General features: G+C 47.9%; 1 protein-coding gene across 5 annotated transcripts; it reads right to left on the reverse strand.

Moving 5' to 3' along the window:
• Positions 1–12: 12 nt before the first annotated feature.
• Nep3 (M13 family metallopeptidase neprilysin 3) lies at positions 13–12916 on the reverse strand. 5 transcript variants are annotated; one of them, XM_076305422.1, is made up of 13 exons: positions 12645–12916; positions 5550–5663; positions 5201–5357; positions 4912–5121; positions 4522–4802; positions 4336–4434; positions 4067–4237; positions 3844–3992; positions 3549–3771; positions 3025–3484; positions 2814–2960; positions 2587–2726; positions 13–2511 (listed from the first exon to the last, which is right to left on the reverse strand). In XM_076305422.1, the coding sequence occupies exons 1-13, from the start codon at positions 12654–12656 to the stop codon at positions 2335–2337; spliced, it is 2340 nt and encodes a 779-aa protein (XP_076161537.1). In that variant the 5' UTR covers positions 12657–12916; the 3' UTR covers positions 13–2334. The 5 variants fall into 5 exon arrangements, 4 of the variants coding, with proteins under 4 accessions (XP_076161537.1, XP_076161539.1, XP_076161536.1 ...); XM_076305424.1 differs by lacking the exon at positions 12645–12916 and adding an exon at positions 8521–8667; XM_076305421.1 differs by lacking the exon at positions 12645–12916 and adding an exon at positions 6377–6672.
• Positions 12917–13553: the final 637 nt, after the last annotated feature.

Below are 13553 nucleotides of genomic sequence, written 5' to 3' on the forward strand. Positions count from 1 at the left end.
AAATCCATACGATCGTTATTTAATTCGTTCTTTATTTGATTTACACGTGCGTCATTCATAAATATCTCCAATAATGTATAATATTAGTGGCGCAATCGAAACAATTGTCACCCGCTAAGGACTACTCGCACGACGCACGAAATTTTTCTTTTTTTGTATCGTTCTCCCGCGTTCCAGCATCGACGAATTATCGGCATTGACTATCTTCGGCTCGTTTATAAACGTAACGTACACGGAAAATGGGTAGCTGGCAATTCTCTTCTCAATTTGTCACGAAATGAGTAGAAAAGGAATCACTCGAATATCCTGCGCGCTTAAACTATACAACACCTGCGACACTCGCTTTTCCTTTTATTAACTATACTTAACAATACTTGGAAACAATGAAAAATAAAGATTCACGGCACAACGTTAACAAACGTATCGGTTACAGTGTTACTTAACTCGAAAGACGTAGACATCGCGACTCGCTCGCTTCACGTCCATTTTTGCGATCGTTCGATTAAAAGATCCCGAGTGGTGCACGCGTGTAAACCAACGACCGGCACCGCTTCATTTTGTACGAATAATTCTGTATCACCGATACACCATACCATCGGCGACGAAAAACAGAACATTTTGATTCGCTCGTGGACCGAACAGCACAAGACACGAAAAATATACACTTAAGCACATTGAAAAATATTTCATCGTCTCAACACCCGTAATGCGTGAAATCGCGTTCCCTAGAATTAACGTACTAACTCCGCTCTATGTAACTAGCCCGTAGCTTGTTTATAAAATTAAATTTCTTAAGCTTAACGCTAGAAATCCTGCCTGCAGAAATATACGGCACCACGCTTACGATTCACGGTCGCCATGGCTCATCGAAATCTTGGAGAATCTCCCTGCGATGGCGAGCAAAGCAAAGTAAATCGACTTCGAACGATGGTACGTCCCCTGTATCCTCGCCTGTATGAAATTATTGGTATACTGTCGCGTAGGTATAGATCGTAGCGTTCCTACTTCGTACTATACGTACGTACACCGGTTCCGTGGACTTTCGACGCAACACGTCGTTACGCGACACGTTCCAGAAGCGCGAACGTTCCTACGGAATTTTACACAAAACTTTCGTATCGCGAACGTATAACGCTCGAATCGACTGACAATCGAATAATACTGTATTCCAAGTATAAAAGTGAAAAATGACTTTACGTTCGCTTACGGTGCAATGTCGGTCGGTTCGATGAATAATTGCCTCGATCGATCACGATGAACCACAGTGAGCACACCGATTAGTCGTGAGAGACTGGCCGGCTCCGGGGCGCGTTCAAAGAAGCTATTTAAGAAGAGCGATAAATTCATACAATGGTCCTGGTAGCTTCGCGCTCACGTAACAGGGGCGTCCCGTCGATCGGAACGATCGAAAATATCGTTTCACGTCGAAACACACAGAAGCCTGCACCGTGGAACACTCGACTGCTCCGACTCGCGAGATCTCGGCCCTGGATCGGTGGAGAGAATCCATCCGTTTCTTACGCGTTCGTTGCAGAACGTTCGATAGCCACCATTTTGCTTCGTCGCGATCGCGATCGGTTTTCTCGTTGAATCTCGCGATCGGGGATTCGACGAATGGAAGTACTCGACCGGTCCGACTCGCGAGATCTCGACCTTGGATCGGTGGAGAAAATCCATCCGTTTCTTACGCGTTCGTTGCAAAACGTTCGATAGCCACGATTTTGCTTCACCGCGATCGCGATCGTTAAATCGACGATCGGAGATTCGACGAATGGAAGTACTCGACCGTTCCGACTCGCGAGATCTCGGTCCTGGATCGGTACAGAGAATCCATCCGCATCTTACGGATCTGAACGGATTTCTACGTATCGGTTTGTTCGTTGCAAAACGTTCGATAGCCGCGATTTTGCTTCGCCGCGATCGCGTTTGTTGAATCTCGCGATCGGGGATTCGACGAATGGAAGTACTCGACCGGTCCGAGCGAAATCGTCTCGTTGAATTCAACGCTCTCGTAACTCGGCGGACCCGTTCGAAACGCAATCGAAACCGTTTCGACGTTTTCTACGCGCGAGATACAAACGATCCGCAAACACGATCGCGATTGCGTTACATCTCACGGAGAGATTCATCGTCGAGATTCGAATCGCTATACCCGCGAGTGAAATTGACCCTCGACCGATTCGAATGATTCGGTCCCCCATCGAGAGAGAGAGAGAGAGATATAGAGAGAGATAGATCTCGATGATCGTACGAATCGAATCGAGAAGGAGCCAGTTCGGCTACTTGACTCGTTCACGATACCGGAAATCCGAACGAACGTAACCCGTATCCGCGTTACCACACCTCGCACTTGTGCACCGGATTCATTCGCGAGCCCTTCGGACAATTGAACTCGGTGGCGAATTCCGGTAGGTTCGAGAGCGGTCCTATCACTCTGTACTTGGGTGGACAGTGGGAATCCTTCTCGATTTGTAGAGCTATCGCTTCGGACGTTGCCGCCGAGCACCAAACCTGTCGATGGAATCGATTTTCAAACGGAACTGTACGCGGGAACCTAGAACCGGGTTCGATCGATTGGAGAATTACCTGAGCAAAGTTCAAGAAAAACAGCTGACGATGCGTCAGATTGAGACCGGGCAATGGCAGCTGATCCTTGTAGCTTTTAGGCGTCGTTACGTACGCGTGGTACGCCGCTTTAAGGCCTCCGTTATCCGCAATATTCTCTCCTACGAACGATATCGATTAACGTACATTAACATACGAGCGTATCGCACGTTAGTATGACGATCGCGCGTCGATTGCTTTAGGGTTACCCAATGTCTGCCGTCCGTTCACGTGCCGGCCGTGTACCTCGAAATTGTTGTACTGTTCCACGAAACACTCCGTGCGGTTTTTGAATCTGTCTATCGTCGCGTTGTTCCACCATTGGTTCAAGTTCCCGTGTAGATCGTACTCCCTGCCTGAGAACCGTGGTAAACATACGATTACCCCCGTACGGAATCTTATCTCTACGTGTTGTTGTACCTTGATCGTCGAACGCGTGGGTCAGCTCGTGGCCCATCACGACTCCAATACCACCGAAATTCAAACTGTTCGGGTTCTTCATATCGTAGAACGGACTTTGTAGGATACCAGCCGGGAAGACCATTTGGTTCTTTGTAGGCCTGTAGTAAGCGTTCACGGTGGGCGGTGTCATGATCCAGGTGGTCTTGTTCACCAGCTGATCGAGCTTCTCCAAGTTCTTCAGTAAATTGTACTTGTTCACGCGTATGTTGTTCTGAAAGTACTCGCTCTGATTGATGAACAGATCCCTGTAGAAATCGTCGAGCTCGCTCGGGTTCAGAATGAAATTCGGGAAACCGATCATGTCGGTGATCGCGTTGGCTTTCTCCTCGGCGGCTCGTCTGGTCTCCGTGTCCATCCAATCGAGAAACTTCAAGTTCTTCGTGAAAGCTTTGCGCACCTGATCGATCATCTCCTCTGCCTGAAAACGAGTTCGGTTAGATGTAACGTGACCGTAACCGGGATCCACGCGCGTACCAACTGACCATGGGTTTGCTCTTCCCGTGGAAAACGTCTCTGACGAACATGGCGCCGATCGCGAAACCCATCGCGTTGTTGGTGTCGCTGACGCAGTAACGCCACTGTTCCTCGCGTCCCTCCGAGCCGATCAGGGCCTTCCTGAGGCCCTTGTAAGCGTCACGGAACGGTTTCGATAAGCATCCCGTCAGGGACCTCACCGTCTGCCAAACCAGATAGTTGTTCAACACTCTGCGGAAAGAAGAAAGAAAAGAAAAGAAAGGATAGAGGAATCGGATCGTCGTTCGACAAACGTACACTTACACTTTTCCATCGTCGGTCTTGTTGTACTCCAGCACGAGTTTCGACAGTTTCACGAAATATTCCGGCGCGAAGTTCACGATCATCGCCTTGCTGTTGATCTTCTTGCTGACCAGACGGGTCGCGTTTTGAAAGTAATCCACCCAGGACATCTGAAACGATACACGTTCGTCTAATACCGATACTCGTCATTGAAACTTCTACGCGAAACGAAAGTGTCGCTCACCATTGGCGCTTTACGTTGCAACTCGTTCAACGACATCAAATTGTAAAGCTTCTCCTCGTCCCTGCGTTCCTCAAGGGGCGTCATGATCTTCGCCAGATTCGTCTCGAAGTCGATCACCTTCGTCATCTGTTCCCTGGTGGAATTCTCCTCGCCACCTAGCAGCACGCCGATCTGTGAACGTGTACGGGTACCTGTACTCGATTCGACGCGACCGCGATGGTTGACGAAACGCGATGAAAAACCTCGAGATTGTTCGTAACCGATGTTACCTTCGTCATGTAGTCCAGATAGGCCAACAACACTTTACCGTTCTCGGTAACGTTCAGGTAATTGTCGGCGGTGGGCAAGGTCAGGCCACCCTGGTCGATCTGGCGAATAAACACGATATCGTTTAACCGAGAGAGTTTGCCCTTACGCGTCCCATCCAACAAGAATCATCACGGACGAGGTCTTACTTGTATAATGTGCCTGGTACTATTTCGGTCGTCCTCGTTCACCGCCCATGTAAACAAACCGTCCATATTGTAAACGTTTTGCAAAAGTTGCATACTGTTCTGCAATGACCACGAGCTCAGATTAAATCTACCGGAGATGTTCCAGCCGCCGACAGCGTCCAGGAGGTCCAGCATCGGTTTCGCGCCCAAGGACTCGATGGTGTCGTTCGCGTCCATGCAGGAGAGGAAGTAATTCTTCGCTTTCTTCTCGGCCTTCGACATCATGTCGCTCTGGGGTTTCTCTTTTGGAACAAAGAAAAATGAGAAAGAAACGCGACGGTGGCTTTCGTTAAAGTATTCTCGTCGAGAACGAGAGAATTGACCGGTCAGAGAACCCTACGAGCGATTTACCAAGAACGTTCTTGACCACCAGTTGGTTGTCTTGCTCCAGTTTGCCGAATGTTCCCCACATGCTGTTCCCGTCCGGTATAGGATTCTTTTTTATCCATCCACCGCAGGCGTACTCGTAGAAATCCTCGCATGGATTCACCGATCGATCTATACTGTTTATGCTGGACGCAGCTACGGTCACGCAGTGCTCCGTCAGGCAATGCGTACTGTCTGAAAACAAGATTCGGTGAATCCGTGAGAATCCTTGAAAACACCGCGCGACTGGTAAACGAAATCCTGGGTCGTATACCTTCTCCGTGAGAGGTCACGTGAAGTATCTGCGCCTGGTCCCAGCCGTTCTTGCTGCTGATGACTATCGAGAGTAGCACCACCATCAGCAAGAGGCCGGCGCAAATGATAAACAGACATCTCTCCAGCGTGCTCCTCGCTCTCCACAACGAGGTGCCCTGCGCACGAAACGAAAACGTGCTGTAGCGCGGGACGGGGTGTCCTTCGTACCTAGCTACTCGACTCTACCGTCCTCTCAGGATCGCTCGTGGTTCAACAACCGACACCGTTTCGCGCCGTGACTTGTTTCTTTTCTTTTTCTTTTTCTTTTTTTTTAACAACCGATAAGATACTCGAACCGTGAAACGTACCGAACGATATCTAATGTGAGTCGCGGACGTGCTGATACCCTCGCTGTTCAAAGCGACGGAACCGATGCTGCTGCTGTCCTCGTCCTCGAACTCCGCCTGCTTGTACATCATCATCTGGGGAGAAGATCGATTATTATCTCGTCGTCGTTGAACGCGCTCGTGGAAGAGATTTTCGCGCGGGAACGAGTCCACGAAGAAAGAAGGAAAGAGAAGTGAAAGAAAAAGAAGACCGAAGATGGCCTCGCCGTTGCACAATGGCCGGCGCGGCGAGATAATGTAATTAGTAACTCATAAATCTTGTCCAGAGTCGTGGGGGAATCGCGACCGGTGTACACGGGAATTATCTTAACGATAACGTTACACAAATCGCGAGCGGTACTCCCGGCGAGGTGAGACGATGTTTTGAAAAGTACACCGCGATTCGCGGGTCACTCGTTCGACGAACGCGTCTTCGAGCTACTTCCGCGATCCGGACTGCGGCTCGCCTCGATCGAGTTTTCCGCGCTCGTCTCGCGTCGAGCGGGTTCTCTCTCTCTCTCTCTCTCTCTCTCTCTCGTAGACAAAAACGTCTACTCGAATCTCTCACGACGCGGCGCGATGACGCAGAAACGCGTGGACGTCAGTCGGCCGCGACATGTGACACTAAACGCGCTCGGCCGAAAGACCACCGTGGACTCGAGGCGAACTTTTGCACGCGAAACGAGCCCCTCTCCGTTCTTCGCCCCTCGGCGCGAGGAAACGCTCGAGTTCGCCGCAAAGTGGAAAATTCGTCGTCGAAATTGCTCGCGGTTGGTGACACACTTTTAGACCGAACTAAAAATACGTACCCTCGAGTCGCCGCCACGCCATAGCGAATACCAGGGGCGCTCGCCGGTCTCGGTTCGCCCGAATATCATCCTCGTCGTTCTCGACGAAACGACGAGCCACGAGGAACGAACGGTTCCCCAACGCGAACGGTTACCCGCTCCGTACACCGACCGACGAAATTTAGAACGACCAAGACTCGCGAGACTACACGCCGCGCGAACCAGCGCCGGACTAACATCGAGCGCGACTCGCGCGACTCTACTTAGCGATCACGCGGTATCGCGATGTCTCGTTGTTTCAACGACGAGGGAAGCTTTTCAACCGGCCGATAACGAAACCAGTCGGCGCCAAGTGATAGTGAAACACGAACACGCGGAACTCGTTGCCCGCTCGCGCGATTCGTTCCTCAAAGTTTCGACTTTTGCGCGCCGATACGTACAGAGGAATCGACAAAAATTCCAACGAACCAACGTGCATCGATTCGATCCAACGTGCATCGATTTCCTTGTTTTTCTCCGTATTTTATCCGGATCTTTAATCCTACGAACAAGATGGTAATCGTACGATCGCGTGGAATTGTCGAGAAACGAAAACTGCTCTTCGAATCAGTTAGAAAAGGTATATTTTTGTGAAATTGTACTTTTGCTGTAACGCGTTGCAACGGTCGTACGGTGACGAGTCGAGGGAAATAAATATTGTACCACGAACGCGGAACGATCGTTCCTCGCGTACCTCGGAAAGAGCTTTTGTTAAATTGCAGCTGTTACGAGTCGAGGGAAAAATACACAAATACGTAAATACAGTATATACGCATGGTATATAATACAGCGCAGAAGGGTTTTTGTTAAATTGCGACGATCGCGACTCAAAGGAGAAAGAAACGAATATTGCAGTACAAACGCAACTTTGCGAGTTGTTTTGTTGCGAGTTGGAAGGAGTTTTTTTGTAATTGTATATTTGCGAGCGGTTGCGACTCGAAGGAAAGTAAAAAAGAAAGGAAGCTTCGAAACGATCTTCGATGCGACACGAATCGACAGAAGCGTGGCGAGGCTCGTGCCCGGAACCACTCGGAACTGCAAGCCGCGTGCACGCGTGCACGCGTGTACGCGCACGGATCCGCGTAACCACGCACACGTGTATGCAATCGAGCTGCCCGTTTCGTGTTCGACTATTCTGACAGGAAACGGACACTTGTGGCAACGTTAATGCAATTACGCCTTCTGGTCCGATACCGTTCCTTTTGTAACGAGCGTCTAACGACGATCGAACGAGGAACACCAGCGGAAGAGGAATTAACGCGTTAACGGAAACTCGAAGGAAAGGCCGACCCGCGTTACGAGTGTACGGTTAACGTGGCGTAGCAACCGACGCTGCTAAGATTAGATGTAAGAAACGTACGCTACATCGCGTCATAGGTCGCGATAGCGTCGAGAGGAGTGTAAAATAGTCGAAACGGTCCATCGTCGATGGTTGGAATTATCGATCTTTTTCTTGCAGAGGAACGCTCTCGTAGAACAACTCGAATTCGAATAACGCGCGCGTTTTCAAACACCGTTGAAACTTTCGTTGTCCCGTTGCATCGATTTACCGCCAATCGAATCGATCGATCCTCGTACACCGTAGCGGGGTTTTTTCATTCTGCGTTTATTTCGAGATTATCGTAACATTAACCCCCTTAACGACGAGTAACGCAGCAAGCCATACGTACTTCAGAAGCCATGCGTGAACGACGGGGACGTACTATGTATTCCGTAGCGATACGTTTGGCGCCGACACGCGTTGCATTTAAGTGGTACGATGCTACGATGTTACAAGAATCGACACTTATGTTTACATTCCATGGAAACGAACGAGGCACGACTCCCGCGTTCAATCGTTTCGTTGTTCACCATTGAAGACGAAACGAGAGTTTACATTTTTTCGCGCTATTTATTCCCTCGTTCGTCGACCCGGTCGAACGAGTTACTCGGACACGGAATCGAATGGAATTGTTTTAACTTTAGTCGTCACGCGACGCTTTGAATAATCACGGCTAAGCGTTACTGTACGGAAAAGTGTGTTTTAATTTTCGTTCAAGTTCGTTTCAATTTCGTGAAGAAAATCTCACGAATCGGTGGATGGTGAAACGCTCGCGAATCGCGCGAAATAATAAGAATATTCTTACTTGGAGTATCTCCGCGCAGAAATCCGATTACGTTCGAGCAACATTGTACAACTGGGGACTAACTTCGTGAAACAAATCGTCGGCCGCGAGCGCGCTTTTCAACCGCTTAAACGTCGAAGAATCCTGCACCGATTATTGCCACACTCGAAGCCTCGAATCAACTAATGCTCGGAAGTTATTTCAAGCCGTCGAATAAAGTAACCGGTACGCTCGAGACCTGCATCCGATGTATAAATTTAAACGAAATTATTCGATGCTTCGAATATCGAATGAAGTTGAAATCAGTTTATTGGATTTAGTTTACTCGGTGAAAATTTTCCACGCATACGACCCGTGTAACGAGTTTCTGCGCGTTTATACGTAGGCTCGTTGGACAATTTTCTATACGTCCGAAAGCATGGAAACTTTGCAGAAACCAAGTACAGCTGTTAACGTTCTCGTTTCGCTTAACGTTCAAAAAGTCGAGATAGCCGGTTAACTTTAACCGAGGGTCGGTCGAGCATTTGTTCCTGGAACTGGTTGAATTCAAACGGGCCGCTCGAAGAGGACAATGAATGAAATATAATACCGAGAACGAGCGAGATACAACGAGCAAACCGAGTACGTACACTCGAGAGAAAAAAACCTAGTATTACAGTTGAACGAGAAAGAAAAAAACGCAGTATTACAGTTGAACGAGAAAGAAAAAAACGCAGTGTTACAGTTGAACGAGAAAGAAAAAAACGTAGTATTATAGTTGAACGAGAAAGAAAAAAATGCAGTATTACGGTTGAACGAGAAAGAAAAAAACGCAGTATTACAGTTGAAGAAAATTCTTAGCTGGATAAAAATCTCGAAGAACGAATAAAGGGCATTCGATCGTTGGAAAAAAAAATTGGAATTCGCATTCGAGAGTTATTTTCTATCTCGCGTTTAACGAGCAAAAATTTTCACGCGTAATTGTTCTCGTTCGTCGGCTTTTGTTCGAACGAAATTTCGCCTAGCTCTGCTTTCGAAACTTGCACGATGCGCAAGGAGAGATGCGCATCTGTACTAGTGCAACGAAGTCTTTTTTCCCCGAGTGTATTACACGCGTCGTGCTGGAAATTCGATCACGCGTGGCCAAAGCTTCAAAGCGATGTCGGACACGCATCAGTGTCGACGCTAATGCGAATTAACATTTTTTATATTTTACGTTACAGCCCTAGGTGAGTGAATTAATAAAGTTCCTTGGCTCGGTCTCGGTAATTTTTCAACAAATACGAAACAATGATCTTCGGGACGAAGATACGACTGGCTAATGTGAATTAACCTTTTTTTATATTTTACTTTACACCTGTAGGTGAGTGAATTAATAAACTTTCTTGGCTCGGTCTCGGTAATTTTTCAACAAATACGAAACAATGATCTTCGGGACGAAGATACGACTAGCTAATGTGAATTAACCTTTTTTTATATTTTACTTTACACCTGTAGGTGAGTGAATTAATAAACTTTCTTGGCTCGGTCTCGGTAATTTTTCAACAAATACGAAACAACGATCTTCGGAACAAAGATGCAACTAGCTATATTTTTAAACAAAAACGACGTTTCGGGCCGCTTGCAATACGATCCATTTCGCGTTAAACTTCGATGTTACGCAATCGGACTAATGGTATATAAATTTCTAAAGAAATACTAACAAACGATCGAGATTTCGTTTCTCTCGTTTAAGATACTCGAGTACGAACAAGCGCGACGAATTTACGTTGGTAATATCTATTTTTCTAAAATTTACGTATTATCGGCGTATTATGTAACATTCAAGGTCGACCGGCGGAGAACCAAAATATAACGCGAGAGTTCGAAACGTTGTCGTTTTTGTCTCGAATGCGGTATTTCGTGCTTCGCGAGAGCAATGCCGATCGATTCGCGAGTTCTTTTCAACGAGATAGGAAAACCTTCAACGGTCCATCGGTAACGCTCTCGTGTAAATACAAGGAATGTAAAAATGTTCGGTTCGCATCGGTAGCTGGCACACCGATGCGCAGTGCAGCTGGTTTTCGAATCTACAGCTGCTGCCGTTCGAGCCGAAGAAACATAAACAGCGTTTAAGAGGATTCCTCGACGTGTATCCCTAACGCAGATTTTTACAATAAGTAAAACACTACTGCACATCCTCGGGCATTAATTTCTTCGTTCCTCGAGGGATGGTCACCGTCTCGGCACCAACGACGTCCCGACGAGCGTCTTGGTTGGCACGAAGTCGGTGAGTTTCCCTCGAAGCGGGAACAAATTAATGCCCGCGGGTGTACATCTGACGAACGAAACACGATCTAGACAAGGAGAAGGCAACTTAAGTGTTTCCACAGGTCGAATCGACCGTAGCGGCGGTTGAGCGTGTCGCGGTTGTCGGAACAAAAATTTCGTCCATGGAAACATAAATTTCACGTAACGTAGAAAATTCTGGATAATTAAAAACGGAAACTTTCCCACCGCGTTGCTCGCGTTCCTTATAAAAGGATATTATATGTTTCTCGGTCACGACAGTTGCATAACGGTGTATCGTACGGTTGAAATTTATTGGGTTGTTCGGAAAGTCGTTTCGTTTCGTTTTTCTTTCGGTGAAAATGAAACACGATTTCTTTAGAGCGTATAAACGTTTCGTTAAATTACACATTCTCCGTTTTGGAAAACGAAATCACTTCCCGAGCAACCCAATAATTTTCAATTCGATGCCAGGACGGCACCGAGTTCTTCATTAAATTGTCCGCCTACAGAATTTTTTACAGAGAGTAAATTACCCGCGATAAAAGAAACTGGTTGAAAAGTAACACTATAAACTGTCGAATGAAATTCCTTCCTACCGATTTATATTATCCGTTAAACGCGAAGCGACAATAAACGCGACGCTACGATTGGAACCGTATCGTGAACGATGAAATACCTGCAACAGTCTTTCCCGAAGCGTTAGCGGTATACTGTTTCCATCGTCGGGAATCTATTCCTAAGGTGACCGTTGCTAGCATAAACAATTTCGTTATCGTGCTCCGGATCGTTCCAAAATCGGTGGGTACCATGTGACCCAGCCTCGATCGTTCCAGAATCAACGGTGTTCTCTCTTTCGTTCGAATCGTTCGACGTGTCTAGCGTCGCGTTTCGATGATCCGAACCGAGAAAACATTCGAAAATAATCTCGATTCGAAGTGCACACCGTACAGTTTACGCAATGTGTGCTGTATCGCGCGCATTCGAATCGATAATATACGCATTTCCGAGAAACGATCGAAGGAAGAACGTTTCTGGAAAGAACGAACAACCCAACGAGCCATTTTGCGGTGCAGAACCGCGCGAGATGTGCGTGCCAGTACGCGCGTAAATTTTTTTTCAAATCCACGTCCAGAGGGGATTCGCGCCGCGAAATTCGCCCCGTCGTTGAAACGTTCACCGAAAATAAACTTATCGGTTATCGTTTCGCAGCGACGGGAACACGATTAAACCGTTCACGGTGCAACACGCGCCGTTGCGAACGTTGTGTACCAAGGCCGTGAAAAAACCTAGCGAGAGGGTTAAAACGGAACATTGTTCCGTAAGATGGTCCCGTCGCGTCGCACCGTGTACGAAGTTATCAATTAAACGTTTCGTGTCCCGCTGCGGCATCGACGACACAAGTAACGATAAAAATACCGAGGAACCGATGAATCACGCACGAGTTTCCGATCGCGCGATCGCCCGGCCATCTCGAACGCAACACGTATCGTTTATTCGAGGATTCGTAACGACGCGTGTAGCCGTGTCCAAAAAGAAACGTTTGTTCTCGCGTACGCGATCGAACGAACCGCGTTCGGTTCCGTGGAATCGTATCGATATCGATAACCTTCGTTTCGTTCGATAGGCCACCGTAACGATGCACCGAGTACGATGCATCGATTGCGAGCGATGCATGCAACCGATCTCGGTGCCACGAGTCCCGTACGAAAGGATACGAACCGATTATCCGTGGAAATTTCGTTAAACGCGAAACGAGTCTCTGGCAACGTGAACGTTACGTAACGAAAACGCGTAGCTCGCGAACGTTCGAGAAACGAAAACGGGACACCGAGGGTGGTTTGTGGCAACGGTTCGGTAACGGGAGAACGATCTTTATTTTGAATCGCAGCACTCACCTTCACCGACATCTTGCCCGGCACGGATCGCGTAATCACCGCACTGTCACTTTAATTATCGATTCACTATATATCGGGAGTAAGACTGGGTCTCGCGACGAATCGGGGGTTCCAGGACGACAGAAAGAGAGAAGTAGGGTGGGTGGTAGAAGATCGAGGATGAAAAGAGGTGTTACGCGGAACTACGTTCGTCACCGAGACTATGACATCTTCCAGCTCGTTTTTGTCGCAGCTCGGCCGCTATATCGGCGTTCCCAGCCTTGCGTGGCTGTCTCTCTCATGGGGATGCTTCGACGCACCTCCAACCCCTCTACCCAATCCTCTTCATATTGATTTCCTCCGGGCCTGGGTGCACCTGCCATCTCTTACCGTCCCCTCGTGCTCCGCCGGGTTACTATTTACCATCGCAGCTCACGTTCCCTCGCACGGTTTATCGACGACCCGATAACGATCGCCATATCCAACGATTAATCGCGCGACACACATCGATTACGCGATTAGGCTCCGTGTAACAGAGTTACGTACTCCCCTAACTGCTTCTTTCGTATTCGATCGCGACCCTACGGACTCGTGCGATCGGTAACGCGTTACCGTGCTGCAATAACTGAGCGACGACTGCAACCAGATACCGAATCGATGATGAAATAAAAACAAACGGGGAGACTCGTTCCTTCGATCGAGGTTTTCAAATACCGATCGTTCTGGTATTGAAATCTAAAGAACCGAAATAATACCGAAAGAGAATATAATCTATTTCTCTGGTTTTCGTTACGATGTTTGTGCAACTTTTTCGAACGTGGTACGGACACGTATCCTTGCGTGTACAGTGCACGTGAAATTTGTACAAACGATACGGAATAATACCGAACGATTCTCATAGGGGATGAGAAGCTACGCGGGAGAATGTCT

This window comes from Ptiloglossa arizonensis, chromosome 2 (genome assembly GCF_051014685.1).
Source record: "Ptiloglossa arizonensis isolate GNS036 chromosome 2, iyPtiAriz1_principal, whole genome shotgun sequence".
Taxonomy (NCBI): Eukaryota; Metazoa; Arthropoda; class Insecta; order Hymenoptera; family Colletidae; genus Ptiloglossa; species Ptiloglossa arizonensis.